General features: G+C 40.9%; 2 protein-coding genes across 5 annotated transcripts in view; both read left to right on the top strand.

The window, feature by feature from the left end:
* plekhm1 (pleckstrin homology domain containing, family M (with RUN domain) member 1) overlaps positions 1 to 6,814 on the top strand; it is a 58,082-nt gene extending 51,268 nt beyond the window's left edge. For 2 of the 3 annotated variants that reach the window (XM_048614809.1, XM_048614810.1), the window contains exons 11-12: positions 370 to 527; positions 5,285 to 6,814. In XM_048614809.1, coding sequence (XP_048470766.1) covers positions 370 to 527; positions 5,285 to 5,393 — 267 coding nt within the window. In that variant the 3' untranslated portion in view covers positions 5,394 to 6,814. The remainder of the gene's footprint in view (positions 1 to 369; positions 528 to 5,284) is intronic. The other variant, XM_048614811.1, reaches the window with a different exon arrangement.
* arhgap27l (Rho GTPase activating protein 27, like) overlaps positions 1 to 22,334 on the top strand; it is a 261,659-nt gene that overhangs the window by 11,560 nt on the left and 227,765 nt on the right. The gene's annotated exons all lie outside the window — the stretch shown is intronic.

The following is a 22,334-nucleotide window of genomic DNA, read 5'->3' as shown; positions in this document are numbered from 1 at the left end:
TGGAAATGGCGGCTTATGTCTTTTGAATGCAGATGCTGGTGGGTGGAAAGTGAGGACCAGGCGTTCTTATTGATGTTTTCGGAGGGAAGAGAAGGCGTGAGCACAAAATTTTGAAGGGCATTGTTAACAAATTGGTTTTCTTTTGGAAAACCCAAGCTTTGTGCTTTTTCCAGTCTTTACTACTGAGATGTGTCATCAGTATACATTAATAACTATCTGTTACAGAATGATCCATAACTGGCACTGCCATCAATGTGACCACTGCACTCTTGAATCAGACTATTCTTCGATGTGAGCCTGCCACAAACTCTGTCCCTGTTAAAAACAAATGTTATTACTTCAGCGTCCAATGTTTCTTTTATGTTTCAGACAGCACATGGAGTGTTTGAAGCATTCTTGCAGCATGCCATCCAATATGCCACCAATCATGTTTATATGTGTGACCTTTGCACTCAGCGTGGCTTCATCTGCCAGATCTGTAATAGCAATGACATCATCTTTCCTTTTGAGTTTGAAACAACTTCAAGGTAAGCAGAAGTGTCCTTGCTATTATATAAACTGTTGTCATCATATATTTACTTCATGTCTGAGAACCAGCGCAATATGGGAAAATGCATAAGCTGCAGCTACATTTGGGGAAACTGCGCAAAATGTTACTCATTAAAGGAAGCAATGTTAAAGATTTGCAGTTGTTGGTTCATTTTTGCTCTGGAGTGGAGTACACTTGAGAGAACTTAACCTGAGCAGATTATCGGTGAGTAAATGACCTTGATAGAGCTGTCAACAACAGCTTTCATCACATTGGTCATTGAGAGAGGACTGTTGAGGGCAGTATTGTGCAGAGTCAAGTCTGCGCTGTTTGGACGGACCTGAGCATTTTTCCACTTAGTCAAGCAAATATTAGTATAGAAGTTTTACTAGATCAGCTTGGCTGATATTGCTGCTCTGTAGCATGTCTTCAGCATTGCAGTTAGTATGCTATCAGTGGTCCATAGCCTTTCTTGGCCATTGCACTCAGCAATTTCTTGTATCATGTAGAATTAACTGAAAACTGGCATCTGTGATTGTGAGACTGCAGGGAAGGTCAAGATGGATCATCCATCTTGACACCTCTGGTTGAAGGTGCACTCAAATGTTCAAGCCTTGTCTTGTGCAGTCAGGTGTCGGGCTCTGCCATCATTCAGAATGAGATATTCCAATGTTAGTTGTTTAATTAAGCACCCTCGCTCATGATTAGATATGACAGGACGGCGATGCTTTGATCTGTTCCATTGATTAAGGAATTTCTTAATATTGCCTGTCATTTCTGCTGTATAGCATACATACAGTCCTGTGATATAGCTTCACAGGGTTGGTAACTCATTTTTGTAACGTATGCCTGGTACTGCCCTGCCATGCTATGCTGTCCTATATTCCTCTTTGAATCAGGGTTGATCCTACAATTTATGGTAATAGTAGAATGGGAGATACGCTGGACCATGGGCTGTTGTTGAATGCCTGTCGAGTTCTCATGGTTGTTCAGTTCTGAATATATCCTATTTGGCATGACAGTATTGCCACACACCATGATAAAAAGGGTGTCCTCAATGGGATCTTGTGACTGTCTAGTAGTTTTGTGTCCATCATTGCTAATGCTGGCTTTTCATTCTAGCTTTAATTAATTAAATGAATTTAAATCCATCAAGTTCTGTGTTGGAATATGAATTCATGTTTTCAGTGCACTTTTTGTGTTAGCAGTCTAGTTGTGTAACCACTGTTATTATTCCTTGCTTCTTATTTGTCCTTTAAGGTGAAGGTGGCCATATTTTTCACTTGGTATGGATGTTGAATTCTGGTGGTTATGCAGATGGCTGCTAAGGCCAATTTGTACCTGGAAGATTGTGCAAACAGGATATTGCAGATAATTGCTTGAATAGATTACTGGCTCAGGGTTGTTTCTTTTTTTTTTCCACTGCTTCTGATGTGTGTTTCCATATCAGGTTTTGGTTTGCTGGACTTGCAATCCTTCATTCCCAAGCTGACATTCAAAGTCTGCCAAAGGCTATACTTGCTTTGCCAATTGCACGTTTCTCATTGTCAACACACAATGCGAACATGTTCTGCTGAGATAAATAAATGTCCATTGCTGAAAGGTTTGGTCAGTGACCAGGTCTTTGGGCTTAAAGTAGAATATTCCTGGAGCAGAGATAGTAGGAACTGCAGATGCTGGAGAATATGAGATAACCAGGTGTAGAGCTGGATGAACACAGCAGGCCAAGCAGCATCAGGAAGCGTCTAGGCCCAAAACGTCAACCTTCCTACTCCTCTGATGCTGCTTGGCCTGCTGTGTTCATCCAGCTCTACACCTTGTTATGTCATATTCCTGGAGCAGACTGGTACACTAGTTCAGTTTCCTTTGTGCTGTTCATAACATCAAAGTTGTCACATGCATTGGGAAACAAGTCCAAGTCGCACTGCATTTTCAACTTTGAGCTCACTGTTTGTGCACAGGCCTCATGATAAGACCTCAAAGTATGGTGGAGCAGAACATGCTAAAGAGATTTCATGTTAACAGGCAGCCATATTTAACTCCATTAATGACTGGTGTTGCGAGCCTGAACCAGATTCCCAATTTTTTTATAAGCCAGTCAGGGACTATAACATCTGTTATAAAGACATCATTTGAAATCTCTATTAAAGAATGAAGCCCAAATTGGCACAAATTTAAATAGTTAGATTTTTTACTACATAAGAGTCAATAAACAGCCCATAATACCCTGCAGTATGCTCTGACAGCCAGAATCAACATGAGGCAAACATGAATTAACAGGCAAGCTACGGCTGAACACATCACAAATTGCATATTGTCGATAGCAAGAACTGCAGATGCTGGAGTCAGAGACAATACAGTGTGGAGCTGGAGGAATGCAAGGTCAGGAATGGAGGTCAAGCAGCAGGAAAGTTGACTTTTTGGGTCAGGACCCTTCTTCAGAAATGGGGAAGGAGAAGGGAGCTGGGAAATAAATAGGAGAAGGGTTGGGAATGGTGATGGGTGGATGCAGGTAGGGAGTGGTGAGGATTGGTCAGTGGGATAGGTGGGGCAGATGATGGATAGGTTGTCAGGTCAAGGGGGCGGGGATGAGAGGGAAGTTTGGATGTGGGATGAGGCTGGGGGTGGGGAGATTTTTTTAAAATTGGTGAATTCTATGTTAAGGCCATCGGGCTGTAGGCTCCCAAGGTGGAATATGAGGTGTTGCTCTTCCGGTTTGCGTGTGGCATCATTGTGGCACTGGAGGAGGCCCAGAATGGGCATGTCATCAAGGGAATGGGAGGGGGAGTTAAAATGGTTGAAGTAGTTGTCTTTGGCCTCCACCCTGAAAAATCACCAACACATCAGTACAGATTCCCTCACGCTGGGAATGAGTCAAAAGATTCCACACCTTCTGGGATGCAAAGAAGCATGCCATCATGAAGCTTTTGAACTATAATGATGAATTTGTGTTACCTTCAAAGAATCTCATGGCTGACTTGTGTCAAAAGCCTTGATCAGGTCAACCAGTGTTATGTAAAGAAAAATTTTTTGGTTTTAGCATTTCTTTCGGAACGGTCTTAACTACAGTGCCATGTTGGTGGTTCCTCGATCTCTCTCTGGCAGCGACTGCTGGTTGCGATGTTGTACTAAGTGGTTCACATGTATTGTGGTAAAGATGTTGTTCATGATGAAGAGGCATGAAATTCCTCTCTGCTTGCCACAAGATTGTTGAGTTCCTTCTCAAATTGTACAGGCAGGCAATGGAGACCTATTTGTGTTCTTTGGGATGGTTCCTTGTTCCCGCATGGACTGAAAGAGTTCACCGAGCTTCTTGACCAGAAATTGACCTCCAGCCTTGTAGACCCTAGCTGGGAAAATATCAGCTGCTGAAGCTTCTGCTGCTGGACAGGAGTTTGATTTGTATTTGTCTTTTCTAACTGTGTGGGAGCATCATCAAGAACACGGTCGGAACATTGTGACAGCCAGTTGACTGTATCTTCGTTGATCAATAAAGTTCACTCGATGCAGTTAAGGCACTGTGCCCATCATTCTAGAATTTGGGCTTATTTTATGAGTAATGTTGACTTGTCAATACGCAGGATTAGTGATGAATCAGTATATTGGGTTCCACAGGCAGCAGATTTCAGTTGAATGTTTTAACAAGTAGAGAAAAGTTGTGCTTAATGCAGTTAGATGCACAATAAAACTGTATATCCATTCTGTTCAAACAATGTACTTCAGCCTCATTCTGTCAAAATTACTCCTTAAAGCTCAAATGACACATTTTCTTGATGCTTTATGGTTTCTGAGTTTGACTCTTCGTGTTGTGTTCAATTCCTGATAGTTTTGTATCAATAAGCAATGAGAAATATATTGGAAATATTTCATTCAGTAACATTAGAAAGATTTGCATCCTCTCAATTTGAATTGAACTTAGAACTCTACTCTCAGAGACATGCATTTTTTGAAATTGCCTATTTCAAACTATCCTTTGTTCAAATAAGTAATGAACCACATGCTATGTAGTGCTATTCTTTTTCCTTTGTATAGAAAAGCTCAGATTGACATTGTAACTCAGTTTGTCAGTATATACAGGCCTTTCTGTCATATGAAGCATCAGGCTATTTATAAGATATTAAGTTGCCAGTTCATGTACTTTTTAAAGCTTCACTCCATAATACTTTAATTTGCCATTTTTTTCATTCTCGTGCATTCTGTTGAGTTACTAATTCCATTACATACATGATTTTTTTCTTCTTTGGTTTACTACTTAACATATTTCCTACTCAACTCTATATCTTATACCTTACCTTTTATAAGGATGGTTTTCTGCTCCAACTAATGCGGTGGTGTCTTTCCATCTAGATTAGCTGATCAGAAATGAATTATCCACTAAGCCCATTCACATAGTCAAGTGGCAAAAGTCACTACTCTCTGACCTCCCATGTTTTTTGTTTTTTTTTTATTTTTCTTGATCCTACACTTCATAGCTAAAAGGTTTTGGATAGCTAGGATGCAATGGTGATTGAGACAGACACCAAAAGATTCAATATTAGATGAACTAATTTTACATTTGATATTAGACACAGGTTTATTGGCTTTTGAAAATAATGTATGGCACTTGAGATCTCTTTGAACTCCAGTTTTATTTCCATAACTTGTGCTCAAAAGTATCACACTCAAAAGAAGAAAAATTAGCACGTTCAATGCAGAAGTTATTTGCAGATAATTGACAACCCCACAACTTATCTAATTGTCTCTTTCAATGCTCAGGTGTAAAGAATGCAAGACTGTCTTCCACAAGGATTGCAAGGCTGGGGTCTTATCATGTCCCCGCTGTGTGCGCAAACAAAAATACCAGCAGAGCAAGATGAAGTATTAACTATTGATCTACATTGAAGACCACACACGTGGGAGAAGATGAACTTTGTACTGTGTATGGATCTTTGAATTTCTGCCGCTTTCAAGGGCAACACAAACTCTTAACAGAAATGGTGCAATATAAACTGGTCTGCAACCCACTTCTGAAGGCAGAAACTTTCACTCATTTCCTTTCAAGAGAACCATCAGTCTTATTGAGGTGGTGTGCAGCTTCTTTTCCTCTGAGAATAATGTAGGTTCAGAATGTTAGACACTGGTGCACTGCTAAGATGGGATCTGTTACTAAGGAAGTTGCTTGCAGCTGGATTTCAATTTCACACACTTAATATTATGCTGTTAGAAAGTGTTTGATGTGTAGTCTCATTCTCTTTTTTTGTAATGCTTCAATCATTTTAAAATCCATATGTATAGATTTGTTATAACATGTAAATTATATCACCAATTTAAGGATATTGAATGTACACCACATGTACAGTATGTGTACATACGGTATTCATGGATTAAAATCGCTGTAAAAAGATGTGTTAGACCTTGCTGCTTTGAATTGCACTTTGCAAACTAACCCTTGTAAATACACATTAAATATTTAAATTTCCACCAACATGGCAGGACGTCTGCTGTATATTAACACTTGTGCCAACGGGGCATGTGCACTTTACTTGGTACATCTGACACTAATCAGAGATTTCATTTTTTTTCTATTTTAAAAGATTAACTGTAATACAGATAGCAGATCTGCTTCTAAAGCATTTGACTTGAGAATGTTTGAGTTACTGATCATTATCGTCCTGATGCATTTGTGTAGCTGGGTATATTTTAGTGCCATTTCTGAAACATTCTGCATAAATATGGACAAATTTAATATTACCTATCTATAGTTTTCAAGAAATTGTTTATTTCCAATGGGAGTTTATACTTGACTGTCAAAATTGGTCCAAAATGGTTTCAGAGGTGCTGCATTTGCAGGACCCTTTCATTCCTGATCTGTGTTTAAATTCATCAGCCCTGCAGAAACATATATACACCTGGCAGACAAATCCAGACTCAGTTCATCTTTAATAGGAAGGAAGAAAATCCAAAAGCAGCAAAGTTTTTTTTGAGCTGCAGTGTTTAATTTCACTGACGTAGATAACTATACAAGAATCTAGATATTTCAAGCCATTCTGGATTTATACAGTGTGTTATAGGTTTGTAAGAGCATTACTTCTTGCGGTCTTCCAACTATGGACATAACAGCCATATAATAATCTTAAACTTTGTACTTTTCTTTTTGTATTATCAGCTTTTTGGCATACAGACTTTATGCTTTCATTCAATCAAAGATCATGACTAGATTTACTAAACAATCTCTGTAGACAAATTCTATTTTCTTAAGAACAGAATGTTGTCATTAAAGATTTGATTTTTAAATGTGCAAAGAATATTTGGACTCTGTTTTAAACCCAAACTGTGTGACAATCTTGGCAGCAAGATTGAACTAACTTGTTGGCAGGGTGTATTTCAGTGTAATCTCTGACTGTGTTCCCTCTACATATCATTACATAGGGTAGATGGGGCAGAAACAGGCCATTCAGCCCAATCAATCCAGTTTGATGTTGATTCTCCACTCCAGTATACTCCCAGCTTTATGTTGTCTGAATCTACCATTGTCAACCATCTGTTCCTTTCGACCTTTCTAGAACTTGGGAACTCTGCAGCCCTCCGAACTCCGTATTGAGTTCAATAATTTTAGGGCCTGAACTCTCCCATGTCCTAGCTCCCTACCCCACATAACCAGACCTTGTTATCACATAGCCTGGCCATTACACACTACCTATTGTTAACTACTAACAGTGTCCATTAACAGCTATTCACCTCCTAGCCAGATTGTTATCAACTCATTTGTCTGCCCAACTGTTCTTCTGTCTGAGGAAGGGTCACTGGACCCGAAACGTTAACTCTGATTTTTCCTTCACAGATGCTGCCAGACCTGGGCTTTTCCAGCAACTTTGTTTTTGTTCCTGATTTACAGCATCTGTAGTTCTTTCGGTTTTTATGCCTTTCTAGTTTCTCTGTAAATGTATCGTTACTTTTTGTTTCAGGCATTCTACATGATAGCATGTTCCATATTCTTGCCACTCTCTTTTCTGTGCAAAAGCTTCTGCTGAATCCCCAGTTAGATTTATTGGCGATTACCCTAATGGTCTTTATTTAGGCTCTCCCATGAAAGAACCTGTCCTGTCTATTTCCACTCTATCACAAACTTCCATAATTTTAAAATCCTCTAATTGATCATTTCCCAGCCCTCTTATTTTTGAAGAGACTCAGACTGTCAATCCTTTCATGATATACAATATATACCTTGATATTTCTGGTGTCATCTTTGTAAATCACTTCAGTACGATCTGCCTCTAAAACCTTTCTGTAATTTGATGGACAGAACTGCACAATATTAAAAAAAAACAAAGTTCAATGTATGTTTAGATAACTTCACTGCTTTTCAATGCTATCCCTCGTGCTTGGTTTGTTTTTCTTAATGGCCTTGCTAACTTGTCGTGATCGATTACAGAATTGTCATTGCACAGAAGGAGGCCATTCCTGTAAGGAGGAAGGACAAGGATGGCAAGGTAAGGGACCCTCGGATAATGAGGGAGGTTGTGAATTTAGTCAAAAGGAAAAAAAAAGCATATGTAAGGTTTAGGAAGCTAAAATCTGACAGGGCCCGTGAGGAATAGAAGGAAAGCAGGAAAGTACTCAAGCAGGGAACTAGCAGAGCAAGAAGGGGCTACAAAATGACTCCAGCAAATATGATTAAAGAGAATCCCAAGGCATTCTATAGATACGTTGAAAACAAGAGGATAACTAAGGAGAAGATAGGACCACTTGAGGATAAAGGAGGGAACTTGTGCTTCGAGGCAGAGGAAGTGGGTGAAATCCTAAATGAGTACTTTGCATCAGTATTCACCCTTGCCACAATACTGAAACAAGCCTTACTGAAGTTGCAATCACATGCAAGGTAACTGTGATCATGGTAATTTATCCTTCCTCATCATCTTAGCCAGTCTATAGTCTTCGACATGGTTGATTGCTTCACCCTGCTTGAATGCCTCTCATCCACTGGCCAAATGAGTAGGTCTGCATTCACTTGATTGCATTCCTATCTATCTAGTCATAGCCAGAGCTTTTCTTACCTCTCTTTCACCATTCGCTCTGCTTTCCCCGGCTCCGGTACTTTTCCTCATGACTCCGTGACTACTACTCTCAATGTCCTCAATCTCCCCTCCTTGGCACACATCCTAATCGACATTGTTCAAAATGAACAGAAATATCATCTTTTTAATATTGGGAAGACTGAACTGCATATGATCCTGACTGCAAGTTCCTCCATAGCAAACATTTCTACACTTCTCCCTGGTAACTTTGGTATCATGTGTGACTCCCCCAAATGCAAATCCAAACACAAATTTACTCCACCACCAAGAACAGATACTTCTGATGCTGCCTGACCTACTATGTTCCTCCAGCTCCACACTGTGTTGTCTCCAGAATATCCTGTTTGTATTAAAGAATTATAATGTCTGTGTTTCTTTGCTGTGAAGAGCTAATTTTTCAGACATTATTTCCTGTTCCGTGTGGCTGATTGGGGAGTTTCCTAGCCTGTAGGACTGTCAAATCAACTTAGAAAATTGCCCAATAATCTCACCTCACTTTACGGCTCTACTTCAATGGAAAGCAATGTTGTTTGAAGTGAGCTGGCTTTCTCGCTGATTGTTAGTTGAGTTATTCCATTCCTATCTGTCCAAGTGGTTTAGACAGTTGAAGCATAGGGAGCTCTTTTAATACCCTGACCAACATTCCTGCCTTAACCAGCGCAACTGAACCACAGATCAACTCATCGGTAATCTATTTACAGGGTATTGCTATGGGCTATATTCAGACACAAGATAAGTCAGGAATAAATAGCCTAATAAATGTATATTTTGAAACGTAAAGTTTGTGAATTGATTCACATACTTAAGAACATTAAAAAAGTAGGTGCACATCATTTGTTTGAGTGAATAAATAACATGCAAACACTGCACACTCAGCTGTTCAAAACATTCATGTTAAATTGTTCCCTTTAACTGCAGTTTTGATATCTACTCTTGGCACCAATAACATCAGTCTGATGATCATGGGGATAGTAAGAACTGGAGTCAGAGATAACAGAGTGGAGCTGGAGGAGCACAGCAGGCCAGGCAGCATCAGAGGAGCAGGAAAGTTGACGTTTTGGGTCGGGACCCTTCTTCAGAAATGGGGGAGAGGGAGGGGAGCTCTGAAATAACGAGAGAGAGGAGGGGTGGGGCTGGGGAAGGTAGGTGGGATGGTGACAGGTGATTGCATGTAGGTAGTGAGGTCGGAGGAGCGGATAGGTGGGAGAGAAGATGGACAGGTTGTGTTAGGTCAAGGAGGCGGGAATGAGAGGGAAGGTTGGTCGTGGGATGAGGCTGGGGGTGGGGAGATCTTGAAACTGGTAAAGTCCACATTTAGGCCATTGGGCTATAGGATCCCAAGGCAGAATATGAGGTGCTGCTCCTCCAGTTTCCAGGTGGTGTTATTGTGACACTGGAGGAGGCCCAGGGAGTGGGAGGGGGAGTTGAAATGGTTTGCGATTGGAAGATGTTGTCATTTGTTGCGAACAGAGCGCAGGTGCTCTACAAAGCAGTCTCCAAACCTCTGCTTCTAAAATGAAAGACTGAAGAATGACCTAATCGAAATCGTTAAAATTATGAGGTTATTTGATAGGAAAGACATGGAGAAAGTGTTTCCGCTTGGAAATTCCAAAATTAGGAGCCATAAATGTACCATTGTCATGAATAAATCCAATAAAGAATTCAGAGAAAACTTTCTTACACAATGAAAGATTAGAATGCAGAATTTGTTTCTGTGCGAAGTACTTGAGGGGAATAACATAAATGGTTTTGTAAAGGCAGATAGGTTTAGATGAAACAGGGCGGGGAATGGAACGTGACAAGTCAAAACATTCACACACACTATGGGCTGACTGGCTTGTTCCTTATACGTGTTATGTAATTAGTCATGTGATCTCAGCTAACATGACAGATCAGGTGGCATAATTGTCCTCAGGATCTTCTATACTGTGGAGGAGAGAAGCTTTCCACAACTCCTAACGTTTATTACAGTCAGTGGCAGAATGCAAACTGCTCAGCTATGAATAAGGTTGGGTTTGCTACAATGTCAGCCACAGTGAACAGCTCGCTGCTTAGGCTTGGAACTGAAGTTAGCCACCCACATCTCAACTATCAGCACCCGCATGGGCCCAAGCTATGCCTGCCTCTTTGTAGGATACGTGGAACAGTCCCTCTTCCGCAGCTACACTAGCCCCATCCCCCACCTCTTCCTCCGTTATATCGATGACTGTATCGGCGCCGCCTCGTGCTCCCACGAGGAGCACGAACAGTTCATCCACTTCACCAACACCTTCCACCCCAACCTTAAGTTCACCTGGACCATCTCTAATACCTCTCTCTCCTTCCTGGACCTCTCTGACTCCATCTCTGGTAACCACCTGGAAACTGATATCTATTTCAAGCCTACAGACTCCCACAGCTACCTAGAATACACCTCCTCTCACCCACCTTCCTGCAAGAATGCTATCCCCTATTCCCAATTCCTTTGCCTCCGTTGCATCTGCTCCCAAGATGAGGCATTCCACTCCTGGACATCCCAGATGTCCTCGTTTCTCAAGGACGGCGATTTCCCCTGCACAGTGGTCAGAAATGCCCTCAACCACAATTCTTGCGTTTCCCGTACCACAGCCCTCTCACCCCTCCCCGCAATAACAACAAAGACGGAATTCCCCTTGTCCTCACGTATCACCCCATCAACCTCCAGAATCAACGCATCATTCTCCGCCACTTCCGCCACCTGCAATCTGACCCCACTACCAAGGATATATTTCCCTCCCCAGCCTTATCTACCTTCCGGAGGGACCGCTCTCTCCGCGACTCCCTCGTCCACTCCACACTCCCCACTAGCCCCACTACTCCTGGCACTTTTCCCTGCAACCGCAGGAGGTGTTACACCTGCTCCTACACCTCCCACCTCACCTCCATCCCAGGCCCCAAGAAAAGCTTCCACATTAAACAGATGTTCACCTGCACATCTGCTAATGTGGTATATTGTGTCCACTGTTCACGATGTGGCCTCCTCTACATCGGGGAAACCAAGCGGAGGCTTGTAGACCGCTTTGTGGAACACCTACGCTCGGTTCGTGACAAACAACTGCACCTCCCAGTCGCAAACCACTTCAACTCCCCCTCGCACTCCTTGGATGACACGTCCATCCTGGGCCTCCTCCAGTGCCACAATGTTGCCACCTGAAGGCTGGAGGAACAGCACCTCATATTCAGCCTGGGAACCCTGCAGCCCAATGGTCTCAATGTAGACTTTACAAGCTTCAAAATCTCCCCACCCCCGACCTCATCCCAAGACCTGCCCCTCTTGTCCCTGCCTCCTTGACCTGTCTGTCTTTTCTCCCACTTTGCGCTCCTCCCACCTTACTGACCAACCCCCACCCCCACTTCCTCGCCTCCCCCCTCTCTATTTATTTCAGAGCCTCGTTCCCCTCCCCCATTTCTGAAGAAGGGTCCAGACCTGAAACGTCAGATTTCCTGCACCTCTGATGCTACCTGGCCTGCTGTGTTCATCCAGCTCCACACCTTGTTATTTCAGGAGACAGGAGGGGGATCTATTATTGTTATTTTATAGAAACCAAGACATCATGTAGCTTTTCACAATTAAAGTAATCTAATGCTTTTGCAATTTGTTCAGAAAATATTTTATACTATAGTAAGAAAAAGTATACAAATATATCTATTAGGTGACCTCTAACATGAAGGAAGCATTGTGAAATTTGGTCATGCAATGCTGAAGTCATCAAATAATTATTATAAAGATAGCTACAATTGTCCCAATGCATCCATGGGGTTATATTCCAATTATTTCCATTCACATCTCCCATCTTACTTCTTCCTTTGAACAATTGCTTGAATTCTTTTAAACTACAGTTTGAAAAGAATGGTTGTAATCATAAAATATTAACTGCCTGCTCGCACATATACTGAACTTAATACATCACTTGCAATATAATTTTGTTAACTGTGCCAGAGAAACAAAAGCCCTCCCAATTTTTCCGTGATGAGTATTCATGTGACTGGAGTGTCACATCTTTCTAATTATCATTTTATCTACAACTTGTCGTCTTCTGCATTTGTTTACCCTTCCCACTTGCAAACAAAGAGTCAGGGTTCATTTTGTGCCGTGCTATGATTAGTCACTTTTATTCAATTCCCTTTACCTCATCCTGTTTATGCTATCTGCACATTATCACTTGATAATATAGAGCGAATCAGTTTGCATATATGAACTGATACTCAGATTTGAGATAGTAGGAACTGCAGATGCTGGATTTTTTTACTTTTTCAAGCTAGGGATATCTGTTATCTCTGATACTCAGATTTGACTACTTTGTCACTTTTGATTATGTGGCTGTCTCCGCGCCGGCAGGCTGCCTTTCTAGCATCGAGTATGGATGAGCAAAAATGCCCCACAGCTCAATATTCTCTTAACTGACATCATCTTATTTGCATATGTTCAAAACTCCACACCATTGTTCCTCTGCTCATCCTATTTCCTGTTTGAAATCATTTCAAAGCATTGTTTTGCACAGCCTAGAGCTATACTTCAACTCCACAATTAGTTCATCACCAATACTGTATTTTTCTAGCTCCGAACCAACTCGCATCTTAGTCCCTACCATATCTCCAGTACCTCATCTACATTTTTTTGCTCACTATTTAAAGAATCCATGCCATACTCACTGACCTGCTAAGCTTGTATCAATATCAACTCATTAAATACTTTGTTGCTATAGCTCATGATGTATTAAATCCCACTCAACCTTTCTTAATCTTGAAAAGGATGCCGTTGTATCCATTTTAAAATACTTACCTCACTTTGGTTGTATGTTACTAATCTTGCATCATGATCATCTGCTGTGTTCCTCCTCGCAACCTCACATTGCCAGCTTTTATTTTTTTCTTTCATGTTTCTATTTTATTGTGCAATATTAGGGCCATTCCTAAGAGTTTGAATTCAAGACAGACTGGCCAAGAAGAAGGCAAAGTCATGAAGTGTTTTCAAGTGTAAGCTTCTGTAAAACTCTACTGCATGTTAGCATTGTGTCCAACTATACATGGCAGTCAAAATCTACCAGGTTGTGGTCTTGTTTTTACATTAAGGGGTGGCACAGTGGCTCATTGGTTAGCACTGCTGCCTCACTGTGTCAGGGACCTGGGTTTGATTCCACCCTCAGGCAACTGTCTGTGTAAAATTTGCATATTTTCCCCATGTCTGCGTGGGTTTCTTCCTTTTGCTCTGGTTTCCTCCCGCAGTCCAAAGATGTGCAGGTTAGGTGGATTGGCCATGCTAAATTACCCTGTAGGTGGGTTAGCCATGGGAAATGCCAGGTTACAGGATGGGTTAGTGTGGACTCAATGGGCCAAATGGTCTGTTTCCACACTGTAGGGATCCTATGAAAAGATGTTGTTATCTGAACTCTATCAATCTTCCATCTTTGATATACTTAGTTTGTCTCTAACTAATTCCACCCAAACAGTACTATTTATTGCCATAAAACTCTTACACAATGCTCTTCCCCAAGTTGTTTCTATCCATCAATAATGTTGAATTACCTATTTCCACATCCACATGTGAATTACTTAGGTTACTTCTTTTTATAATATTTACTGCACATTTGTTTTCCTTTACATCTCCTACTACTCCCCAAGTTTTATCTTGATTCATCTATGGTGAAAGGTGGATAAGGAAAGTCTGTGACAAAGTATAGAAACATTTGAGGTGAAGTTGGTAAGTGTTCTTTTTTTCTACTGGTTTCCATTAGATCAGAGATTTATTCAATCTGGTGGCCTTATACATTGGCCAGAATAAGTATTACTTGCTGCAGGATTGTATGGACTATTCATAACTTTGTTTATTCTTCTCAGTCAATAATGCTACGATGGGTTCATGGTGTTACTTCTTTGATAAAGGAGTAATGTTGTTGATCTATAGTGGTTGTTCCTCATATAAAGAAATTGTCCCATTGCAATATTGACCTGTTGTCTGGGACTCAGTTCCAAGGTGTGAACACCAATGTCAGCTTAGAAACTATTTGGTTTCATGCCTAGTGTGTTCTTCAGAATGTGCCACATCTTTGAAAATCATCTCTTTTCTTACAATGACCAAATTGTCGGAGTAAGGTTGGATAGATTTGTCTTTGCTTATGTAGAGTATCGGAACCATACCTGTGACATGTTTTTGTAGCACTAGATTGCTTAGGATTTCACACTGTCACATATATTTTTCAGATAGATATTTAGCTCCTCTAGTCAAATGCACTATTGTTACTCTGAATAGTCAACACTCTCTGTAAACGTTCTGAATTAAATAAAACTTTTGTCGTTTCATGCTTCTTGAAAAATTTCCTAGTCTCTATACCCACTGTTGTTTGAACTTCTTTTCCTAGAGTTAGGTCCTCTTGATTGAAGAATTTCAATGATTAATTTATGTAAGAAATCAATGACGATGTTGTCACAAATGAACTCATTGCAAGTTTCTGTAGTTGATTGATGCAGAAGTTATTAATGCAAGTTATTAATGAAGGTATCTACAGACTCTGCTGAGAGTTGGTATCTGCTATTGACGCTTTATCTTATCAGTCTTATTTGTTGTTGAAGTGAAATATTAATCAAAAACTGTTAAGAGATTGACAAAAGTAATTTGTTTCTCATTGTTGTGGTGGCTAAGTAACACATAATCTGATGTTCTTCCCATGTAGCAGACAAAAGAGCTAATCAGGCCTCCCTCCTTATTCTTGATTGTTGACAGAAGAACTTTCATCTTCACATAATCTGGAATTTCTCTCCTAAATCTACATCTATGTTCTGTTTCAAACGTCATCATAAAGTTCACTACTTAGACTACACTGAGTCATCTGATCTAACCCTCACCTCTAACTCATGTACAGGTCTGTTACAAAATCAGGAAGTGTTTTGACACACATTTCACAATGTCAATTTTGCTCAAAAAAGCACATAAATGGACCATCTTCTTGTTCTGAAGTTCCCTATGGCACTTTGGAACATCAAACTCTCAGTCATGAAGTAGCATGTAAGATCACCCCAGTTTACTTAATTCTCTACTTCATTCACACTAGATAGGGAAGTGCAAAGTGGAGAAAAAACAGGACAAAGGATGCAGATTTATAACCAATTACACTCCTTTTGAAACTGCAATGCACAACTGAGGCAGCACCGTGCTCCCAGGGTTTCTGTCTTTCAGATAAGATACTAAAACCTTATCTGTTCTGCTGAAAAGCTCTCCATCATGTTCTCAAATGGCAAGACCAGCATTTATTCTTGGTTGCTCTTGAGAAAGTGGTGGTGTGCTGTCTCAGTCCATGTGGTGTAGGTACACTGTGCTTTCTCTTGTAGTAGTTTTGAGATAACTGAGGAGCATGCTGCACTTTTTCAGAGGCAGGTTCAATCATATTGCTGCAGATCTTAAGTCAGTGAAGAGGGCAAATTTCTTCCACTGTTGTTGGACATTTGCAAACCAGGAGTGCTTTTACAACAATCCAATACATTCATGATCATTATCAATGAGACTCATTTTATTTTATATTTATCAGTTGAATTTAAGTCCTCGTAGCTTCATAGAATGCCTACAGCATGGAAACAGGCCATTCAGCCCAACAAGTCCACACTGACCCTCTGTAGGACATCCCATTCCAACTCATCCCCTTGCCTATCCCTGTAACCCTGCATTTCTCATGGCTAATCCACCTAACCTGCACATCTTTGCACTGTGGGAGGAAACTGACCACCCAGAGGAAACCCGCACAGACACGGGGAGTATATGCAAACTCCACACAGACAGTCACCTGAGGCTGGAATTGAACCCGGATCCCTGGCGCTGTGAGGTAGCAGTGTTAACTACTGAGCCACCGTGCCACCCATCATGGTGGGAATTGACCATTAGCCCAGACCACTTCTTTGCTAGTCAGTCACTAACCAATATGTTAACTCCTCACACAAGATGGCTTCCACAAATGGCACAGGTATCTTGGGATAAAATTGGTCAATGCCAGCAGCCTAAAACATGCTCATTGGCGAATCAGTGACTGCTTTTTCATTGTGTCTGATCTTGTTTTCACTGAAGCTCGGAGAACAATTGTTTGAACTCTGGAGATTCAACTCCTAGACTGACTTCCACATATATTTGGTTTGAAATATAAAAGCCTTGGTGATAGTTTGCAAGTCAATGGTTAAATGAAACTGATTTGGTCAAAAATTAACCACATGTTCAGCACAAATTTTACATGCCTTGACATGGAATTCCAGTACTACCTGTCGCAAATGTATGTACAAACATTTGAGCATACAAATTAGGAACAGGAATAGGCCATTCAGCATCTTGGATCCACCTCCACCCCCCCCCCCCCCACCCAACCCCGCAATAAGATCATGGCTGCCCCAATTGTTTTCACAGTTCCACATTTCCACTCACTCCTGATAATCTTTGACAAAACAAAACCGCAACTGCGAATGCAAACTCAAGATATCCTGCTTACTGAGCAGGCACTAGCTAAACCATTGCATACTTGCAAGTGAACATGCTGCTCATACAGGTTCTCAATTTTGAAGTAAACAAAACAAGTTGACTTGTACATTTACTGTTTTTTTCCATCTGGCACCCATGTGCACTCTTATCCCATTCTGAATATGGTTACGTTGGTGCTCCTTTCTTTCTTCCCTGACTCCTATTTTGATATCAGCAAAAATTGGAATTTTTAGTTTTCCTCTGTTAGTGAACAAAGACCAAGTCTAGGATACTTCTTTCCAGCCTGACAGTCCCACTTAATATCTACCATCTGTTTTTAAAACGTTGATGCATCCAGTGCCATATTTCAGCTTCTAATCCAAGGCCCTATACTTTCATTGTTTATCATGCAACAGTACCAATGTGGTCTGAAAATTTAGGTGTTAAATAATTGCTTTCATGTCACAGTTTCAGCATATGTTATTAAAAGAACTTCTGAATTTGGCTACAACTGCACATTTTACCTTTTCATGACCTTGACAAGGGCTCACATGAAATCAAGCCTTCTCAAACAACATTGGTAGATGCATCTTCGGTTGAAAAGGAAAGCACATTGGTAAAATGAATAACACAGTGTGGAGCTGGAGGAACACAGCAGGCCAGGCAGTATCAGCGGAGCAGGAAAGCTGACATTTCGGGTCGGGACCCTTCTTCAGTAAAAAGACTGGCTGCCTTCAACACCATAATAATTCTGTGATTCTGAGGATCTTCCAGGAAGTTGACCAGATTTACTTGAATTTTACAAAAGTTCAAACATTCCATTAGTTGAATTCCGAATAACTGCTGTTTGTCTGTAATCAGCTGGCGCCATCATTTGGCTGAAAATGGAACTTCCATACTGGTTATCAAGTAATTGGCAGGTGAAAACTTCCCACTGATGGCTCAACATCAAGTAACTGTTAGTCAATCACACCCCTCTAAAAGTCAGCTTCTGATCATTAGTGAGTTATACCAGTAAACCAGACAATGACATCTTACACTGTATAGTCTAAGTGAGAGCTGTCAGCTAAATGCAACTTTTGTCAAGAGTAAGAGTTTTGTGGTTCTGTGGTCGTGTCCCAGGAAGCTCAGGTTCAAGTCTTAGCTGCTCCAGAGTTGTCTCATAGCATGACCGAAGGTTGATTAAAATATATCCTACACTCATACTGAGGATTAATGCTTCAATATTTTTCACAATCAGCAGTTGTTGTTATATCTTTAGGTTCATTTGTTGCAAGAAAATATTTGAAGGGCTTTTGTGGCAATGTGGTAGTGTCCCTATCACTGGGCGAGAAAATCCTTCTACATGTCCCACCTGGCCTGGAGATTTGTCCAAATATATTGATGAAAAAATAAATGTGCTGATACTGGTTCTTACTGCTCTAAGAATTGATCATCACTTTAGAATTTACATCTCCAAGAAGAACTTGCAAGATTTGATATTCAAAACAACTAAAAAACAGATGAAAAGTCACTTCATGGTTTATTATTTTAAAAACAGTTGAACATTGAATTGAAAATAGTTCCTCAGTGAGGTACAATTATGACAGACGTAAGTGATTGATAACAATATGCCACAGGATATACAATCTAAGTAACCTCTGCAATTTCCATAAGGTCCTACAGTACCTTGACTTTCATTCGTTATATTGACTACCTTCACTCTGGTACATGGGGGTTTGTGCCATGCTGTATAATGCACAAATATTATATTATAAAGTATATTGCAAATATAAATAATTTTTATAAATGAATTAAGATGATAAAGAAGGCACTCTTAGTTATTGAGCCATGCAGAGCAGGGATTGCCAAGTTTTGATGCGTGCTCTCTACTAGGTTAATCGATCTCAGTGACCCATATTCAGAAATTTGAGTGTCAACCGAGTGTATGTTGAGGTTCAGATAAGACTTTGCTTGCAATCTTGGAAGACTGCATTCAGTTCTGGTCTTCCTGCTATAGGAAAGACATTACTAAACTTGAGAGAATTCAGAAAAGATCTACAAGGATGTTGCCATTGTTGGAGAGTTTGAGCTATCGGCAGAGGCTGAATAGACTGGGGCTATTTTCCCTGGAGCGTTGCAGACTGAGGGGTGACCTTAAGAGGTTTATAAAATCATGGAAGGGTGAATAGCCAAGGTCTTTTCCCCAAGGTAGGAGAGTCCAAAACTGGAGGGAATAGGTTTAAGGTGAGAGACGAAAGATATAATAGGGACCTAAGGGGCAATGTTTTCAAGCAGAGGGTGATGCATGTATGGAACTGCCAGAGGAAGTGGTGGAGACTGGTACAATTATAACATTTAAAAAGCATCAGGATGGGTACATGAATAAGAAGGGTTTAGAGGGATTTGAGTAAAATGCTGGCAAATGTGACTAGATTAATTTAGGATATCTGGTGGGCATGGATGAGTAGGCTTAAAGGGTCTCTTTCCATGCTGTACAACTCTATGACTCTGACTCTAAGTGGTGCCAATTGCCACTCTATGAACTGGCACATGGAATGTGTTGAGCTGCCTGCATTTGTAGAATTGTAACCCAACAAACAGACAATGCCTTTAGGAAAGAGGAGGGAGGATATAAAGTTAGCAAAAAAAATGCACTGATTGATTTGGATGTCGTGATATTTTAGAGCAATATGAATTAATAGCAAATCAAACTGCCTCATCTGTATTGTTTGCTGCTCAAGCAAAGCAGGTGAACTTAGCAATGTGTGTAATGACTGGTCTAGGACACTTGGACAACCATAATGCTGGGTTTTTGTTTATTTTTATGGGTGGGGAAGCAATTATAAATCAATGTTGAGGTTAACAATCCTTTCAATGGCTTTAGCTGTCACAGCGTGAACAGTTGTGATGCCAAGAAGAATTGATCCCTCAGAAGAGGAGTGTAGTGCGTGGATGACAGTCTGACTGGGATGGCCGCAGTCACAATATAAGATGTTCCTCATGTTCCATTTGAAGAGCAAGTGGCCACAGCTGCCCTAACCCCAACCTCAAAATGTTGGCCATCAGCAAGATTTTCCATGGAAGCTTGAAACCTAGGAATACATCACCCAAGTCAGTTACCAGATTGTGGTTGGCGATAATTGTAGATAACTAGGAGATGAGTCAGTGAGGGAGGGGGTTGCTGATGTCAACTTTGGGGTCTGGAGCATTTTCCAGTCGGGGCTACAGGATTTTAAATGAGTACGTGGTGTTTTTTTTTAAGGATCTGTGTCAATTATCAGGAAGATACTTGAGTTGTGGTGGTCTCCAGAAATAATCCTCATGGCTTCATGGAGGTGTATGTTGACCATGTTTATGTGGTGTTTCCTTAGTCAGATTGAGCAACAGTACTTTGTTGTTGGATAGACAAGGGTGAGTGAAGCTGTGTGGAGTGTTTTGGCTCTGCTGTGCAGCTGGTACTTGACAGCTTCCATACAAAATTCAATGGTCCTGGAGGTGTTGCTATTCAATGAATGAATGGTCAAGAATTTTAGCACTAGATTGAGGGTGAATGGTAAACCCTATGTGACGATACTGTGGCTTTAAGACGTATATTTTGTCCTGGCGTTTTTTTTTTGGAAGAGAGGATGTAAGGCAGAGGTAACGAACTGTCTGGCATTATGTAAACAGCTTGGGAGGCCTTGGGATTTTTTTAAACAGCCTGAATGGGTGTAGGCAACTCTCACAGATCAGGATTTCTGGGTTTTGGTTTTTTAGTAGCATCAGAAGCTTTTGGAAGCTTCAGTGAATGTCTCCTGGCTGCTACTGTGTCTGACTTTTCTATTGATGTTTATTTTCCACTTGAATTGGACAACAGCATGTGAGAATCTATGTCTGAATTTGCCTTTTTGCCGAGGGGTAGGTTTAGGCGATGTTACTATATTGTGAACAGTTAATTAGTAACAGTTACTGTATCAATCATTCAGTTATGTTTTCCAACAGAGTTAAGTTAAGCTAAGTTCTTCTTTCTTTTATTTGTATTTTAACTATAGTGTTGAAATAAATTGTGGTTTTGTTTAACATCGAGTAGTTTGACTAGTCACACTGCATCTGGAAGATGCCATTTCACATCTATCTTTAAAGTAAGAAAAAGCTAGACCCTAGGCTACCTTCTTAAAATATTTTAAAGGGTTCTGGTCTGGTCCATAACATGCAAGACATTTTTCCCTGGCCTTCGAGTTGTGAGCTGAAAGAACAGTTTCAGCAGTGTTTGGTCAAATTCTCTTGTAAAGTAGCTTCCTGACAGCATGAATTTTCAATGAATGTTTTCTCAATATTCTGAAGATACCTGGTTTGGAAAACCAGAGCCAAGTTGTCAGTATGTGTGAAGAGCTGTGACTGTGTGGGAGGGAGTTCACTGGTGTAGATGTTGAAGAGATATGTGAGGAAGGATGTGGTGGCACTGGAGACAGTTCAGAGGACGTTCATCAGGTTGATTCCAGGGATCAAAGGACTGCCATTTGAGGAGTGGTGAAGTAGCTTGGGCTTGTACTTGCTGCAGTTCAGGAAAAGGAGGGAGGATTTGATTGAGGTATATAAAATGCTAAAGGGGATTGACAAGGTGGATCTTGTCGGCCAGTCTAGAAGGAGAGGTCATAGATAGAGAGTGAGAGGAGGTAGATTCAAAACTGAGATGAGGAGAAACTACTTCCCTCAGAGGATTGAGAATCTGTGGAAGTCACTGACCCAAAAAGTGCAGTAGGGGCAGAGTCAAACAACGGATTCAAGAAAGAAATAGATAGGTTTCTGATGAAAAGCAGGATAAAGGACTATGGGGAGCAGGCAGGAATGTGGAGTTGAGATGAGGATAAGATCAGTTATGATCACCTTGAATGGTGGAATGGGTGCAAAGGGCTGAATTGCCGACTCCCACTCCTAGTTCCTTTGTTTCTATGTTCCTACCTATTAATACAGGCAGAGCGGCCATGTACTCATACCATTGTCACTTAATGCTTCTTTCTTTCTGCAGGATAAGAATGTGCACACCAAGTGTGAATGTACCTAGATAAGGAAGGAGGAGTTTTTCAGGGCTGGGGAGGGATGCCTGACATAAGGTTCCTGACCCTCTTTGGGAAGCAGACCACCAAGTGGACAGGAGAATAAGAGGAATGTGCCTATGCTGAAGGGAAGATTCAATATATATGGCCATCAGAGGCAAAGCCTCCAATCCGACTACTCAGAACAACGCATTCAATGAATGGATAGAGGAGAGGATAGGTGGAGAGGAAACAGACAGGTCGAAGAGGCGGGGATGGAGCCAGTAAAGGTGAGTGTAGGT

Source organism: Rhincodon typus, chromosome 30 (assembly GCF_021869965.1).
Source record: "Rhincodon typus isolate 14 chromosome 30, sRhiTyp1.1, whole genome shotgun sequence".
Classification (NCBI taxonomy): domain Eukaryota; kingdom Metazoa; phylum Chordata; class Chondrichthyes; order Orectolobiformes; family Rhincodontidae; genus Rhincodon; species Rhincodon typus.
This window is presented reverse-complemented; position numbering and strand designations above follow the sequence as displayed.